Raw genomic sequence first — 16,833 nt, forward strand, 5'->3', positions numbered from 1 at the left:
TTAAGGCAGTGTCTAGAGTCCGGAACGAACAGGAGCTGATCCCCATCCTTCCCTCACAGTAACCAATGTGTGCAGGGACATGCATGACCCACAAGGTGGGTTTTGGGAGGGGAATGGGGTCACTTTAGGCCTCGTGCCCACATACTCCTTCTGCAGTAGGAAGCACCCAAACAAATTTCCTGACTGAATCTGGTCTAATTACCTCTCTGCTTACCCATAGATAGGGCTACTGACACACTCCTGGACAGCCAGGGTAAGCGTAGGGCCAGAAATCTGCTGTCCTGCTGCCATCCAGTTACCCAAACTGAAAAGGTGAGAAATGTCTTACAGATCCCAAGCATCACACTGGGTCACAGCTCCCAGGAGACTAGAAGCCTTTGCCTAATTGTTTGGGTTATTTAGGAATAGGCAAGGTAAAGCCCTTGCTCTAGCAGAAGGACAGAGACTCAGCTGACACATTCTCTCCTCGTCTGCCTAATGGGCTGCGATGCCTTTAGTGGGATGTGATGCTCTGGCTGCGCAGCTGGAGGCAGGAGGAGGACTGTCATAGACTCAGACGTCAGGGACTTGCTTGTCAGCAAAGTAAAGTGAATAAAAGCAACAAGCTATGGCCAAAATGCTTAGCTCAGACCTGATCACCTGGGATTTGTCCAAACTGTCACTACTGGTTTCTCCCCATACCCCTCAGGCACCCTTACACCCTTACTGGCTGCCTCCTGGGCTCTCTCTGCCCTTTCCAGAGGGGATTCACCTTGCTGCTAGGCTGTGGCAGCGTATCCTCATGTCAAAGTCCTCTTCATCTGAGTTTTGCTGGACAGAGGAAGGCACCTGGGAGAAACCATCATCTTCCGAGCTGTGAGAGTCATTCAGCGGGATGTAATCCTTCCCTTCCTGGTAGGAGGAAGAGTGAGTGGCCTTACAAGAAGGGGAGGCCTTTCCCACAGGAAAGGGCTCTGCAAACAGAAGCTGTCAGAAACAGGGAGGAATATTCCTATTATATATCTTCTGTTTCTCTCTAGGACAAAACATCTACCTGGAGATTTCAGTGCCCTCTGTGTTAAGAGGCTGCAAGTGTTGCAACTGCACGGAGGTGTGAGTGAGCAGGAAAACAACTCAGTCCTACAGCACCTACAGTTCTCCAGCTTCCTCAGCCAACCTGTGTGTGCCTCTTGCATTAGCGTCATGATACGCAGATGCAGGTACGCCACTGTGGCTTAGCTGGGCCTGCGCTGGGATCCAGGGCTGAAAGGTTAAAGATCGGGGGAAAGGGTGGGACACTACTGATATTTAAGAATTTAGCTGTCATCTTCTAAACCAGAACATAAAGAAAAAGTCAAGATCGGAGCTGCCCACTCGCTGCTGTTAAAATGCTGGTCATTTACCACATGGCCGGCATTAGGAACATTTTCAGAGAAATCTGTGTATCTGACTGCCTGTAACAGAACAGTTGTTTGGTTCACATGGCCCTGACATTCAGATCTAAAGACAGAGTTTCAGCAAGCCTGGTGAAGTCCTGGTTTTCATTATGCGAGCGTAAGGGAGGCAGGAGTGCCAGGGCCTTGAGTCAGCTGAAAAATTTCAGATAGTCATCTGGGATTAGGATGAAAATACTGGAATGATGATTGAAAGGACACCCCTTCTGCAAGCACTGGAGCTATATCAGGATGCAGTAAAAGGGCCACTGCAGAAATGGTCTCTCCAGTACCATTGGGACACAGACCTCTCCGATCCATGTGTAAACCCTGTGTTACCCCCTGGCCTACGCCAAGGCACGCATCAGCTTGTGAATCAGAGGAGGGCACTCCTCTGTGCGAGAAGAGCGAGAAATGCGAGAAGAAAAAACTGTCTGGAGCCGAGCAAGGGGCCCACAGAGGTTTTCACCTGCTGGACGTTTTCTTGAAGCAGGTTCCCCAGTATCTCCACCAGGTCAGAGAAAGTTGGTCTCTCCTTGGGATCCCCGTGCCAGCAGCTCAGCATGATACGGTAACTGCCAACAAGAGATGGTGGTTGTACGACACAGAACCCCCCCTCACCCACTCTGCAGCTCTCACCCATGCAGTGCCCACTGGGACAGAGCGTACCGATGCTGGGAAGGAAACCTTGGCACCCAGCACATTGGCCACATTTCTAGATTGCCCAGACCTGGATTTGAACCCATGTAACTTGCCCTGCAGGCAACTGCCTGGAGAGCATGAGAAGGAGGTGTTGGCTGGTCCCCTACCCTGGCCGAAAGGTCTTTCCAGCCCACACTGGGGTTTGCCCTGACTTACACTGGGACCCCGGAGGTTTCAGACTCACATTTCTGCTGTGGCGTACTCCGGGGCTCTCATCCTGGTACCATCTTTGAGCCTCTGGCAGAACTCCTCATTGATCTGGACTCCAGGGTATGGAGATGCCCCTAAAGGAGGTCCGAAAGGGGTGAAGGGGGCAGGAGGGTGAAGTGCACCATCAGAAACCAGCCCCTCCCCTGAGACTGCCAAAATACTGGGAGATGGGGTCACTTCTCACATGCAGCCCGGGTCCTGGGCACTGCCAGCGACAGGCCTCTCTACCACAGCCAGGAGGAGGCTGCCTCCACATGCCTGGCTCCCATCACTCATTTTCTGGGAGAATCCAGCCTCTATATTTGTTTTGCCCACATCGATGTCTCCTCCTGCAAACTTACCGACTGAGCTGCTACATGGGAATAGAGGCCCTGCCTTCCCTGGCAGTGTGTGGCCTTTGTTAGCACTCACCTAGTGAGAAGATTTCCCAGAGGAGGACTCCAAATGACCAGACATCACTTTGGGTAGTGTAGACCTTGTCGAAGATGCTCTCTGGAGCCATCCACTTCAGTGGGAGACGAGCCTGTGGGAGGAAGAGGCAAGGCACAGATGTCTGGTCAGGGACACATCCTAATACAGAGCTGCTGGTAGCCACAGGAGGGAGGAAAGGAACTAGACCCGACAGCCCTGCTCCGCTCCTCCCTCCACGGAGAAAAGGATGTTTGATTAGGCCAGTAGAGGGACTGAGATGCTAAGGGCTGGTCACTAAAATGGATGGAATAGAGATGAACAAGGGAAGGAAGAGGAAAGAGAATAAAGAAGAGTGAGCTAATGATGGGCTGAGGAGCAACAGGAAGGAGACAGAAGCCAGATACTGGAGGAGGACTGCACATACATCTCAACAGCCCCTGGTCCCAGCCACACAAGTGGTTCCACCCATCCCTTTCCATCTTCTTTTTCTCAGCTTACTCCAGCACCAGGATAGTTCATGAACACTCATCAGAGGCCTAATCTCTACAGGGTTTGAGGAGATGGCACTCACACTGCCTTTCCTGACATAGTCAGGGTCCTTGTAGATGTCCCGGGCCAGGCCGAAGTCACAGATCTTTACCACATTGTTCTCCGACAGCAGGATATTGCGAGCAGCTAGATCTCTGTGGATGCACTGAGGGCACAGAAGGAGGAAAGGGGCAAAATCAGAAGGACAGCAACCACTATCAGAAAGTGGAGAGTTCTCTCCTTCCCTTGTGAACCTGAACTGTTATGGAAGAACGATGGAGGAGGGAAGGAGCTAAAGATAAAAATCAAAAACGGAGGTAATTAAGGAGGGGATGAAGTGCAGGAGGACGGAGTTTCTGCCCTTGTCTTGTCACAGACTTCCTGAGCGATATGAGGCAGAGCACTTAATCTCTCTGCGTGTCACCTGTAAAATGGCCATAAGCAGTTCCCTAGTCTGCAGGATGTTGTTGCAACTTTCAGTAGCCATGAAATGCACATAGCAATACCAGAGATGGCAAACAGCCAGGCAGAGAGACTGGCCATCCATGTATGTCTGTATACATGTACATGCACGCACCGAGGCTCCGCAGTTGCACTGCCAGCCCACACCAGGCTTCCTCTGGTCAGGCAGGCACACAAGGAGAGGAGCGAGGGAAAGGTGGACTCACTTTTCTGGATGCCAGGAACTCCATGCCGCGTGCTACCTGGAAGCTGTAGCAAATCAGGTCTTCCATAGTCAAGGGACTTTGCCACAAATCATCCACTGTCCAGGAGCACAAGACAAGAAAATTGTTAGACAGCAAATTGTCTCCTGTCCTTCTTGCCTCCCTCTAGGACTGTGGGACACAACTCGTCTCTTGGTGGGATAGAGCTAGTCCCTGCTGCTAACTGGAGTATCAGCTCCCCTCTAGGACTTTCTGATGACTGTTCAGGTGGCAGAAAGCACATGGAAAGAAGCTGCTTATGTATGAGAACGACTCCAGCTTCCGACACGCTTCACAGTCAAACAGAGCTGTAGGGAGCAGGGCTGGAAGTGGCTTTAAGGTCAGCTCATTCACCTTCTGCCTCAGGGAGGACACATTCCTTGTCCCCCCTCCCTTCTTTAGGCTAAAAAATACACGGTAATTTAATCCTCATTTCTAGAGTTTCTTCTGGTCATTGCTATGCTTTCACCAGCTGGTCTCTATCCTTCTCAAAGGGCATACCAAGTGCTGGCACGTGCACCAACCAAGAGTTAAAAGGCAAAGCAGGTTTTTGGAGGGACCACATTCACGAACACTGTCTACAGGCTGTGGCGTGATGCACCTGGAGACTCTGCCATATTAGACCTCTGCATATGCAGCACGTGGGACATGCTGTAATAAAAGATCAGTCCCAACCCTGGAGAACTGACACTGGTCTATTACAAGAGACAACAGATGAATATAAAAGCCCTGTTCAGCGAGCTGTCATGCAACAGTGGAGTGATCAGCTCCGAGGCAGGGTCCCAGCTGCCCACTCTCATGTCCCACCCAGTCCCCACAGCTAGCTGAGTCTAGCAGATGTTCAGTGGGCCTGAGGGGGAGCTGCTGCAGAGGCCAGGGTATTACCTTCCTGGATTGGCTGTGCTGTCTGGCTCTTGTGCATCAGAAGGCGGTTGAAGATAGCGCTGTCACTGGTCCCAGAACGACTCCTCCTGTCTGCTCTCACTGCCTCCACGATGGACTGAACCTGAATGCGCAGCCTGGGTGACTTTTCCTGGCAAGGAGATCAAGACACAAACCTCAGCAGGCAAAACACAATATAACCCCTGCATCCATGAGCTAAACAGTCTTGTCCTGCTCTTAGACTGTAATCCTGGCCTGGAAGCACCTATCGCCCACTGCAGAAATAAATTATTTCCCTGATTTTGCACATGAACCAACTTCACTGTGTGGAGCTGATCTGCTGCTATACAGAGGATAGCTTTGCCCCACTTACACATTATGTTCCAAGCCACACACCTTCTTTCTTCCCTAACCACGGGGCAAGTCCCTAGGGGCAAAGGAGGCTACCTACCCTATAAGGACTGAACCCCTCCCGCTTGGTCCGCAGATAGTTGGAGAGGTTTCCATACTTGCAGAACTCAACGATAACCATGAGTGGACCTGATGAGAAAAAACAAGGGTCAGGGGAAGAGGTAAGGGCTTGGGGTGGTCAGAAGCTAACCAGGCTCCTGTTTGGTGCAGCCCTGCTGAGCCATGGCATCTGCCCCTAAGTGTGCACGGACGTGCCGATAACATCCACCCATCCATGTCCCTGCGGTCATGCACACAGCCAGCAGAAATGGCATGGGGAGGAGCACCAATTTCCATGAGCAGGTGCAGCCCCTTGCCCTGGGATATTTACCATTGGGTTTGGTGCAGGCACCCAGCAAATTCACCACGTTGAGGTGGTTCCCGATGTGAATGAGGATCTTCAACTCTGACATCAGTGCCTTGTGCTCACTCGCGGTAGCTCCCTCTAGAAACACACAGACCAGGTCATGACTCCTCCTCACAGCTTTTTCACTCCCCCTCACCACCTTTCTTCTCTTAGCACACAGTGTAATGGTGTTAATGCAATTCTCGCTGGGGAGGCTGTGACCCTGAAGCCTTGGTACATTTTAGTATTACATGTGTCCCTACGAAATGTCAGGGCCTTGACTGGAGCTCCCAGGATCCTTACTGCAACCGCAGGGGATGGTCCCTGTGGCTGCAGGGACCTGCACCAAAGGAGAACACCATCCGTCCAACAAACTTTTGTTGTGGTAGTTGTGTACGGAAAAGGTTTACATACAGTTGCACACGTTTGAATCTCTGGCCTTTTGACCTCCAAACAGAAATAATGAGCCATAAAACCATTTGAAGGAAAATCAGAAACAAAAGTCATCAGAGTCTTTTGATCATGACTGAAGATAGGAACTGTCTCAGCTCAAACCCAGAAGGTCTTTTTCTAATTCCTCTCCTACATGAAACACACAGCACTGTGCCCCTGCCAGTTCTCTCTATTACATTTTCTCTCCGAGTGCCCAGCTCGCACCAACGCTTGCTCCTCTATAGGTATTCCGGCTGTGAGACTGCCTAGTGTTGCTCTGTGACTCTGGTTTACCTTCAGGGTACATTCTCTATTTTCATGTGCCTTTTACATATTACTCTGCATCTTCCCTACGCATGTCACCATACTTGGGAGCTTGCAAATTTAGTCTGAGAGAGAGAAATACCTTCTTCAACCACAGCTGATGGACCAGGTAAGAGCCATGCCTCAAAGGACTGTTAAACAACCTTGCACAGCCAGGCTTCCCTCTGCAACTGCTGCGCAGACCATGTGTGCACCCGTAGTGGCAAGTGGACCCACAAGTCGCTGCTGGCCGGGGACTGCTTTGATATTTTATTCGGTGCCAAATTAAGGGATGATGTTCTGGATGTGTGTTTGAAAGCATGGCCATTAGAGCGTAAGACCTCAATTCTGCAAGGAGCAGGCTTTGGGTGCAAAGCCAGTTCAGCCCTTCTGAGTTCAAGAGCTGCGACCTACTTGCTTAACCACCTCTGAACCTGGCCCATAAGCATGAAATACAGGCACATTCAGAAGAAGGCAATTAGAAGCAACACCTCCCTCAGTGACCTGCCAAAGTGGGGCTCTATGTTCTTGTCCTTTCTCTGAGAAAGATCCTGCTCTTTGCCTTTACAGACAGCTCAATTCCCTTGAAAGCCTGGCTGCGAGCCCTCCTGTCTGCTCTGCCGCTTGCCTCCCAGCGCAGCTGACTGGGGCTGAAGCATCCGTGGGAAGAGGCCAAGAGGACCAATTGTGTCGGGGCCAAGAAGTCATACATTAGAAAGCTGGCTAGAGCTCCTCTCTTGGCTGAGGGCTGGCTCAGGCAGGAGCACACAGGAGTGCTTGTGGGAGATAAGACATTCATTAAGGCCCTGGAATTTTTTTTTTTTTTTTTTTTTTTGCAAGGGGTGGATATTAACAAGGTAGGTATTCCCTGGCAGATGCCTCATCTTTGGCTGTCTGCATAGACTGCATATCTTGCTTCTCTGTCCACATACCTTTCAGCATTTTGACTGCTACAGTCTCACAGCTGTTACTTTTATTGATCCCAAACGCTGATGCTTCCACCACCTTCCCAAAGGCACCGTGACCCAGGACTTTACCTATGGGCAAGGAGAGAGGCAGTGTGAAGGCAGGCAGGTGCAGTGCAAGGAGAATGGGACAAAAAACAAAAAAGCCAACAGGAAACCATGGGGAGAAGAAAGAAAAAGGGTCATAAAGGAAGAGGAAGGAGTGGAACGTGTGCCCTTCCCAGGCGGCTGCTTGCTCTGGTGGTGAGAATAAGAGAAAGGCTGAGAGGAGGAACTGGGACAGAGTTGGCATGGACAAAGCGGAGGAAGGAAACGGCCTGCAGAGGTGAGGGGCTGTTTGTCGCCCTCGAGCAGAGCGCGTGGGAAAGGTAAGTGCAACACCTTGCAGCAGAGCAGCCAGGGCTAGCGTCACTGCTCTGGGCCTCAGAGGTAGTCTACAGTCCTCTGAACCCTCCCAGACAGAGGGCAGGGGGTGCAGGGGGGTGTCTTGGCAGGAGGCGGAGTAACGGATGCCATTCCTGGTCCTCGCTTCTGGATGGTAGCTGCTGAAGTTGGGGTACTTGCTATGGGCTAGGCTGATCTGTCCAGTCCAGACTGACAGAGAGCATGGGGATGTGTTTTAACACATGCCCAGATGTCTTCTGATCCCAATGTAGGTATGTCAGGAGAGTCTGGGCTTACAGTTGGCTCAGACCTGCATTTACCAGGCAGAGTAGTCAGTCTCAGACCCAAGCACAGCTGAGCCTCAGGGACAGTCTGGGGAAGAAGACTGGAAGCCTGAAGCAGAGAGAAGGCAGCAAATACACAGAGGGATGCAAGAAACCTGGATGGTGTGTTTGAAGGGTGGGTGAGAAGCCCTGGCTGAAGTGAGTGGGCAGCAGGGATGGGGCCCTGGCTCACCTAGGCGCAGGCGATCTCGTGGGAATTCCCACTTGCTGGAATCATAGGGCAGGTATTCGCACTGCTCCTCCAAAGGCACCTCGCCGGGGTCCATGATGATGGAGAGGTAGCCAGTCTTGATGTCTGCATGGGCAGGCTGCAGGAATCAGCAAGCACAGAGGGTGAGAAGACACCTTCCTTGCACTGGGTGCAGAATCCCAGAGTGGATTTGGTTCTTTTACCTGCCTTGACCTGCTTCCCCCAGCAAAGGCTGTTCTCTGTCCCCTCTTGCGGCCCTGTCCTTTGCAGTGAGAGTGTTTGGAGCAGCACTCAACAACCTCCCCTTGATGGATGTTCGTGCACAGCCCCTGGGCAGCCACTGCAGCAATGGTGCTGCCCCAGCCTTCTCTAAGCCCCTGGGGCAAAGGCAGACACGTACCCTTTTGATGTTACAGAAGATGAGGATGAGGAGGATCCAGAAGAAAACAGCGATGACCCCAGTCCCAATCAGGATCACAATTTCCACATTGGTCCTGTCATCAGAGCCTGTGGGATGGGAGGGAAATTGCAGCCCCAGAGAGATGCCTGTTCCCTGCCCCAGCTCAGCTGTCTCTCGCACATGGGGAGACCAGGGAGGTGCATTTCCCCCCATGCTGGGTACTGCAGAGCAGGCCCTCTCTGAGGAAAGCAGAGTGGCCAATACTGCCAAAGCTAGATGTGCCCTCGACTAATTACAGTGCCTCCTGTGACAGCACCGTGCCACCAGTGAGGCTGTCACTGCTCTCCTGCTGCCCAATGTCATAGGGAAGAGGTGTGGGACCTTGGCTGTGCTCCTACTTGAAGGGGTACATCCCCAGGGGTATTGTGGCTGCTGGTACCTTCCACAGAGACGCTGGCTGAGGAGTTCACACAGCCCTTAGCATTGCAGACACTGCACAGGTAGAGCCCAGCGTCCTCCTCCCGCACCCTCTGAATGCTCAGCCTCTGGTTGAAGTCTGCCAGGTCGATCCCTGTAAGGCACAGAGGGTTATGAGCTCAATGCGAGGGGTCACTCACAAGGAGTCAGTCTGTTAAGCACATTGAACATGTTCACGCTTAAAACAGGGCTCTTTTTTTTTGGTTGGTTCATTTTGGATTATGGGGAGCCTGGAATGAAATTGCACCAGCTAGTAGAGACTCTCCTCTGTGGCCTAATGCTCCCAGAGCTATCCTGGAAGGGCCTTCCCCAGGCAATGCATGGAGGGAGGGATCCCCTCGCAGACAGTGCTGGATGGGGGACTGTGCTCAGGTAACCCAGATGGTGCATCAAGCACTGCTTCAGCTCCAGGACCTGCTCCTTCCCCTCTGCAAGTCCTTGGGATCCTTCCCATATTCCTTTCATGGCATCTGGGTTAGACCCTACCTGAGCAGAGATGCCAGGCACTGGGCTGAGAGTGAAAAGATGCACAATGCATCTCTCTTTGCTCTCCAGCTGAACGCACACATGCACAGACAGTGCTGAGCCAGCCCCTAGGGCACGGACTTGGCCAGTCAGAGTGCAGCAAACCAGGGCACAACATGATTAAAACCAGAGTTCAGCCAATTCAGAGAACAAGTGCCTTTGCCAGGACGCAGCAACTCCCAGAACCCAGCAGCATCCACCTCTCCGGCCTCCGGACGTGAAGCCCTGCCTTTGATTCACCCCCCCAGGCCACTGTACCTGACACTTCTTCCACCAGCTTCTCGTCTTTGTACCAGCTGATGTCGGGAATATGGTTGCCGTCCACCTTACAGCGCATCTCTATAGAGTCACTGACATTCACCCAAATGTCTGTCAGGTTCTGCTTGAGGCGGGGGATCTCCAGGGCTGGAGGAGCAACAAAAAGAGGAGGAAGGCAAAATGGGAAACTGATTAATTAGAATAGCTGTGCTCCTAGGGAGCTTTGGGTCCCTAACCCCTGCTGGTGGCTGTCCTGGGAACTGGGCGCCCTGCCTTTGTCACCTTGACTTTATCTTGCATGTACAGCTTCCCTCGAGGATGGCTGGGGAAGCTGACAGCAGCAAGAGCACCCCTCTCTCCTCCATCACCCCTGCCTTGCCTGCAGACCCTCACCCTGCACAGAGATGTATTTCTTGTGGCAGTGCTTCTCCCGGGTCTTCCGGTTCTGCACCTCACACACGTAGTCTCCCTCCTCGCCCAGGGAGATGTTGGGGATTGTGAGCAGCAAGGTCGCATCGTTGGAGTCTGGCTGGAAACGCAGCTCCCCCTGCATTTTGGTGGCGTAGTGGTGGACGTTCTTGCAGTCCAGCACCAAGGGGTTGCCCTCCTCATCGTGGAGCTTGGAGAGGTTCAGCCGATACCACTGCAGGTTCTCATAGGTGTAGTTGTCTGCGTTGCAGCTCAGCTGCAGGTCCTGCCCCTCCATGGGCTCTTCTGAGGGCTGGGATTCAATCTCGAACCCATCTGGAATGGCTTTCAGGAAGAAAATGAAGACATGGCTGAAACTTCTAGGCTCTGCTGCCAGATAGAATGAAATTGTCTCCTTGGGCCCAGTTCTGTGAGACCCCCTATCTTCAGCCAGGGCAAAGGAAATCCTAGAGCAGAGCTGTCCCATGCAAACTGCCAGCTACTGACAGCTCACGCTCAGCGGGGTGCTAGGAGATGTGCCAAAGTCCCAGGATCAAATTAAGATAGGGTCACAAAAGAAACAAGGTTGGAGGGTCTGAATTTGGCTGTTTCTTGTTCTTAGCTCACACGCGGGGTTCTGGATTTCTTCCGTCAGTAATTGTGCACACGTTTGCACATGCAGACAGTCATACAGCTGAGCTGGACAGGTGCACATGCAGAGCATTACCAGAGCAGCAATTGTGGATATTCACCTTCCTCCACAAGGGCTGGGGTCTGCTGACAGCATGGGTATTACCTATGAGGGCAAGCAGCCCTGGGAGCTGGGGCCTCTGCAGGCAGTCCTGAAGATAAGCCTCTGCCCTAGCAGCCTGCTGGGCCCCTGCCAGGCTCCCTGTCCTCTGCAGACAGGGACGGGCTGCTACCAGTGCAGGGTTCTGGTGGCAGAAAGCTTGGCAGCATGACCCCATACGGTCCGTGACTTCAGCCAACAGTGCTGGGCTCCAGCTTCTACAAACTGGGCTTCCTCCCTGCGCCAAAACCCCCTGGGGGCCCTGCTGCGAAGGGGGTTGCTCGGGGCCAGCAAGACCCTTGTCTGGGAGTGGGTCAGGCAGTGCCACTAGAGGATGCTCTCGGACCAGGCATGTCCCCAGCCGTGGCGCTGCCTGGGCCAGCGGGACCTTGCCAGGGCTGCTCCAGGGCCCAGGCCCAGGCAGCTCCAGGTCCCACCAGCCCTGCCTGCCAGTGCCTGCCCATGTAGCTTGCTGCCAGGGCTCGAGGCTTCTGCAGCTCTGCAGGGCTCTGGGGTGGCCCTCCTTGCCTGCTGCCCCTCTGAGCCCTGCTTAAGGTTTAGGGTTTAGGCAGACGAAGGTGGAGGGCAACTCTGCAGTACTTACTGGTCACGTAGAAGTAGATCAGCCGCTCGTCTCGACCCACTTTATTAGAGGCGATACACTTGTACATAACGGAGACGTTGGCCTCCTGGATGGCCAGTTTGCTCACTGTCTGATGGGGGAAGAGCATCAGAACGAGTTAAGAAGAGCGAGAAGAAAGAGAAGCAGGATTGTCGCTGCCCTCCGGCAGACAACAAAGCACACAGCGAGCCCTGCCCCAGAGGATAGATGCACCCAGGAAAGATTATGAAAATGGCCTCTTATTCAATACCCCCCTGAGCATGTCAAGCCTCCTCTGCTGGCTCTAGAAACAGCAATGCGTTGTTCCTGATTTCTGCTCCTTTCACAGAGCCCAGCCAGTGTGGATTCCTCTCCGGGGACTTCTGGAGCAACCTGCTTGCTAAGACCCTCTGGTCCCTGAGCACGGTAAGGGGCACTTGAAGATGATTCAGGGCTCAAGGGACAGCTAAGCTCCTGCCAAGCCTCAGAACTGGGGGGAGAAAGGGAAAGGATACAGAGGGCTGGATTCCCCACTGCCCACGGCGCCTGCGCTCAGAGCTTGCCTCTCCCTCCTTCTGCTCAGATATCGGGCACACGCGAGGGGAGCCCCTCGCCGCCTTGCAGAGCAGAGCTGTGCCTGACACAGACACCCTCCGCCAGCAAACTGCCCTTACACAGCTAAGTGACTGCTCAGTGCCTGCAGAGTTCAGTAGGATTTATAGGGCCTTAGAGATGTGCAAGCACTTCTTTTATCTGTAAGTGGAAATCAGACCTGAAAAAGCATCCCAGCTCCCACCGTTTCACCATGGACATCTTCCCCTTTTATATTCCAAGTGTACTTAGGCACAGTCCTGAAAGCTTCCTCCTCCCTCCTTCCATCAGCAAGACATGAGTAAGATCAGGCAAACAGTCAGGCTGCTGTCCTGGGAGGCGCAGCCCCAGGAGATGTCGCCTCTGGCTAAGCCAGGAAAGGCAGCTGGGGAGCACGGCTCCTCTCCTCCTCCTCCCCAGCTCACGCTGCACGCGTGTGAGCTGCCAAGCATGTTACAAGCGCTCCCCTTAGAGGAGATCTGCAGTTTGAAGTGCAGGTTTCTCCTCCTCCCTCCAAGTTTAAATGGCAAGGTAATTACATGCAAAATTCCCTCTAATGAGACAACATTTAAAATGCAAAAAATTGAGTTCCTACAGGGGAACTCCTACAGGGAGTTCCTACTTTGCCTTTACTATTCATCCCTTACGCTTTGGGATGCATTTCAATTCTAAGCAGCAATGTATTAAGTTATGTTAAGCAGAAAGAACAGTTGTTCACTCAGTGCATATTCAATACCGCTGAACTGACCCTACTGCTGGCGCTTTTGTGCGCTGCCTTTCCTGTTTCTTGGGGATTTTCACTTTAATCAGCCCTGTTACGTTTGAGTTGGGGATTCTGCATCGGACATCATCTCGCTGATCATGGTGCGTTGCTGTGCACTGCACACACTGTGGCTCATTCCAGTCTTTCCAGAATGAAACCAGAGGAAACTGGTAAGAGAAGATAGGCAGAAAGGAGAGGAAGAGAGGAGATTTGAGGGCTTAGCGTGCTACCGCAAGTAGAACATCTCTCTTCTCCCAGAGCTCTGGCATGTCCTTGCGCTGCACAGTCCAAGCTGGACCTCCAGGACAGTTACACTCAAGCAGACAGGGAGCAAGAACGACATGGCTGAGGAACAGGAGGAAGAGAAGAGAGAAGAAGAATGGGAAAAAAGGGAAAGAGTCCATGAGACAGAGATGAGAGTCACACCTGGAGGGGGGCACAAGGGCACCCCATCCATGAGCTCCCGACAGCCCTGCTCGCCTACCCAAGGGATACTGATCCCGGCCTCTCTCTTTGGCTGCTCCAGAAGCAGCAGCATCAGCCCCTGCCACCCTTTTGGCACAGCAACGACCTCCCGGCCAGGACCGTGGAACGGGAAGTGACTTTGGAGGTGTGGAGGAAAACAGGAACTGACTTTAGGAAACGAGGGGCCATTTGTTTGCTCTGCATCCCTCTGCGAGCGGCCAGTGCCTGACACTAGCCGGGGACAGGAACCCCGCCGTGGCAGAGGGCGCAGGGCTGACGCTCGGGGCTACGAGAGAGGCAGAAAGAAACAGGCAGCAAGCGGTGACTGGGCGTTCGCAGGTCACACGCTGGAACGAGGGAGAGATGTTCCTTCCAAAGAGGAAACGCGCTGTGACAGAGGGACGGGCTCCGCGGGGCACACACGTGCTCTTGCTCGCATACCTGCAGCGGATGGGTGCCAGCATTTCCACACAACCCTCACCTCATCAGGATGTGGGCAGCTAGATGAAATATCCCACCAAAACCAGACATGTTCCTGAGGCCAGAGATTTCCTGATCAGCCTGTGGCTCCTGTTGACCCTTTCCAAGCAGCCCAGCCTGCTCTGCAGAGTTTGACTGGCCTCTCCGAAATGGCTCAAGCAGGAGCCTTTGGAAATGGCCACGGGAGCCCCTGGAGCAGAGCACAAGCCTCCCCTGCACCCTCCCTGGCCGGGTGGCCTGTGTCCAGCAGCAATCGGGGCAGGGAGAGCAGCACGAGCCCTCCTCCGCAGTCAGCACCAGCAGGAGCCTCTCTGGGCGCAGGGTAATTTCTCAAAGACGACAGCTCTCCCTTGCCCTGGGGCTGGTGCTGCCTGGTACTGCAGAGCCCCAGAGCTGGGAACGGCCAGGCAATGGTTTACTTTAGAAGCTGAGGTGTGAAGCCCGATCTGTCTCTGCCGGGCTTGTTTCCAGGCTGCTTTTGCTGGCCGATCATGACAGACCCCTCCGAGGGCTCCCGTCTCCAGTTCCCCCCTCCTGGATGGGCTTGGGGACACGGCCTCACCTTGTTCCGTCCCTCCACGAACTCCACCCAGGTGTCAATGCTCTCGATGGGATTGACCGCATCCTGCTGCGACACATCTTTCCAGTCCTTGCACTCAGGCATCCGGTCCCGCTGATGGCGCCTTGCTGCCCGGTGTCTGCTATTGCTAATCCATCAGCCAGGGAAAAGGAGAAAGAGGAGAGAGACGGAGAGAGGGTCAGCTGGGAAGCAAGCCAGCAAAAAACAGCTTTTGTGTCTGAGAACTGACGCCCCTGTTCTCCGACCCTGCAAAATTGCCTGAATCTCCTGGCTATATGGTCCTATGATGCTTTGTGAGGGTGCTCTGCAAACACCAGTGAGCACCCCATGCCATAAGTGAGAGTATTTATCTTTAGATGTGAAAACAGAGGCAGGGAATGGGTACTGGCGTCCCAGGCAGGGTCTTCACCCCCAGACCTGTGGGTTCATCCTTCTCTGCTAGGGATGGAGAAAAGCAGAAGTGAAAAACACTCGTGCGTGCCCAGGGCAATTCTCAGTGCTGGTTTGCTCAGCAGTGAGGCCTTAAACCCATGCTGGGACTGAGGGTCAGAGATCTCACAGCCTTGCTGGGGGCTGGCCTGGAGAGCAGAGGGTGCAGCACCCACAGGGGCACCTGCTGGCTCTGATCCCACAGGAGACGGGAGAGAAAAGCCCCAAGTAGAGATGCTGACATCTCACAGGGGCTTGGTGGCACCTCTTCAGGGCTGGGGCAGGTGAGCAGGGAGAAGAGCCCAAATCCACCAGGGACACTGTAGCCTGGGGGAGGGGTTCGGACATGCAGGTGGAGCAGGGAGACATGGAGGGTCTGCCCAAGGTCTGGGGTGGAAGCTGTGGTGGGAGAGGGCTTGCAGTGGTAGGGAAGCGGGGGGAGCTGAGCCGCCCAGAGCGGGGAGTGCGGGGGCGAGGGCACGTGCCGGCAGCGCCGGGCAAAGCGCTCGGCGTGGCAAGCATGCCGGCGAGCTGTGTAAACAACAGGAAGCCCGAAAGAAGCCTCCTGCATCCTCTGGAGCTATGGAAGGCAGAAACACGGCGGCCTTGGGAGACAGTGCTCATAATTCATGGGCCCCACTGCTTCCTGGCAGGGCCACGGCACGCTCGCATGTGACGGGGAGCGCTCTGGTGGCCTCGGCTTGGCCAGGGCCAGCGTGGGGCGGCACGCGCCAGCCTCCTCCGGGCACCGTGCTGATGTAACCCCCCAGAATCCCTTTTTCCTCTTCCTGCAAAGGTAAAAGGCCACTGCAGCCCTGCCTGGTGCTTCCCAGGCTGCAGGCAGCGGGCTGGCGCGCTGGCCGCGGGCACGCGCCCTTCCTACCTCCCTGCCTGGCGCTGCTTGCATAAACGCTCCCCCGGCAAACTGCCCGGTGGAGATCCGGCACTTCCCCCTGGCTCGGTAACTCTTCCCTGCAGGCAGCAGCTCCCTTCCCCTGCCTGCGAGCACTTCTGCTTTCATCATCAGCCAGCAGAAGGTGAAGGACCAAAAACCAGTGGGATCTCAGGGCAGAACTGGGGACAGCGCTGGCCAAGGAGCTGTGATACCTTCCCCTGCAATCTGCTTCAGCGCAGTGGCGATAATGACACTCAGCCCTTGACGGGCAGCCCGAGGGGGCTACGAGCTTTGCCCCCGGTCAGCGGTGTCATTACAGGTGCTGTGAGGTGTGGCCAGGCCACCGACATCCCCTGCCGAAAACAGATGGCTGAGGAGGCAGAGAGAGCTGTGGAGGTGCTTGGTGTCAGGGACCAGCCAGGCTGGGCAGAAATCCCACCCAGAGCACAGCAAGTGTCTCGGGTGGGCTCTGCTCTACCTTGCCACATGGGGCCTGGGAGGGCAAAACCGAGACAGGGCCGCAGTCACAAGGGGCCAGAAACGCTGCCCTGGTCCCTGTACCACGGCCCCACAGTTCAGAGGACGCCTGGCACTGTGGAGAGTGCAGAGACGCCCACAGCCTTTCTCCTGACGGCCTGGCAGGCTGTGGATGCCAGCAAAAACGGCACTTACAGGCTGCGTCGGGAGAACATCCGACAGGGCATCCATGGCCTCCACTGCCACTGGATCACCTCTGGCGCCGGAATGCCATAGACTGTGCAGGTAAGGGCCTGGGGGCTCCTCCGGGAGTAGATGCTCGGGGAAGAAGCTTCCTTCTCATGGATGCGCGGAGGAACTGCAAGCATCAGAGCAACAGCGTCCATGACCAGCCCCAGCTCGCCTGCTGGGTCTCCCCAGGCCAGGCGCAA

General features: G+C 54.4%; 1 protein-coding gene across 5 annotated transcripts in view; it reads right to left on the reverse strand.

Annotated features, from left to right (window-relative positions):
• FLT4 (fms related receptor tyrosine kinase 4) overlaps positions 1-16,833 on the reverse strand; it is a 62,051-nt gene that overhangs the window by 6,540 nt on the left and 38,678 nt on the right. For 2 of the 5 annotated variants that reach the window (XM_068959724.1, XM_068959726.1), the window contains exons 10-27: positions 16,598-16,760; positions 14,584-14,728; positions 11,726-11,834; positions 10,317-10,676; positions 9,924-10,070; positions 9,103-9,234; positions 8,664-8,770; positions 8,246-8,381; positions 7,313-7,417; positions 5,631-5,744; positions 5,301-5,389; positions 4,853-5,000; positions 3,932-4,026; positions 3,307-3,429; positions 2,736-2,847; positions 2,299-2,398; positions 1,882-1,987; positions 752-966 (exon numbers count right to left, since the gene is read on the reverse strand). In XM_068959724.1, the coding sequence (XP_068815825.1) occupies positions 752-966; positions 1,882-1,987; positions 2,299-2,398; positions 2,736-2,847; positions 3,307-3,429; positions 3,932-4,026; positions 4,853-5,000; positions 5,301-5,389; positions 5,631-5,744; positions 7,313-7,417; positions 8,246-8,381; positions 8,664-8,770; positions 9,103-9,234; positions 9,924-10,070; positions 10,317-10,676; positions 11,726-11,834; positions 14,584-14,728; positions 16,598-16,760 (2,506 nt within the window). The remainder of the gene's footprint in view (positions 1-751; positions 967-1,881; positions 1,988-2,298; positions 2,399-2,735; positions 2,848-3,306; positions 3,430-3,931; positions 4,027-4,852; positions 5,001-5,300; positions 5,390-5,630; positions 5,745-7,312; positions 7,418-8,245; positions 8,382-8,663; positions 8,771-9,102; positions 9,235-9,923; positions 10,071-10,316; positions 10,677-11,725; positions 11,835-14,583; positions 14,729-16,597; positions 16,761-16,833) is intronic. The other 3 variants (XM_068959725.1, XM_068959728.1, XM_068959727.1) reach the window with 3 other exon arrangements.

This window comes from Struthio camelus, chromosome 13 (genome assembly GCF_040807025.1).
Source record: "Struthio camelus isolate bStrCam1 chromosome 13, bStrCam1.hap1, whole genome shotgun sequence".
NCBI classification, from domain to species: Eukaryota; Metazoa; Chordata; class Aves; order Struthioniformes; family Struthionidae; genus Struthio; species Struthio camelus.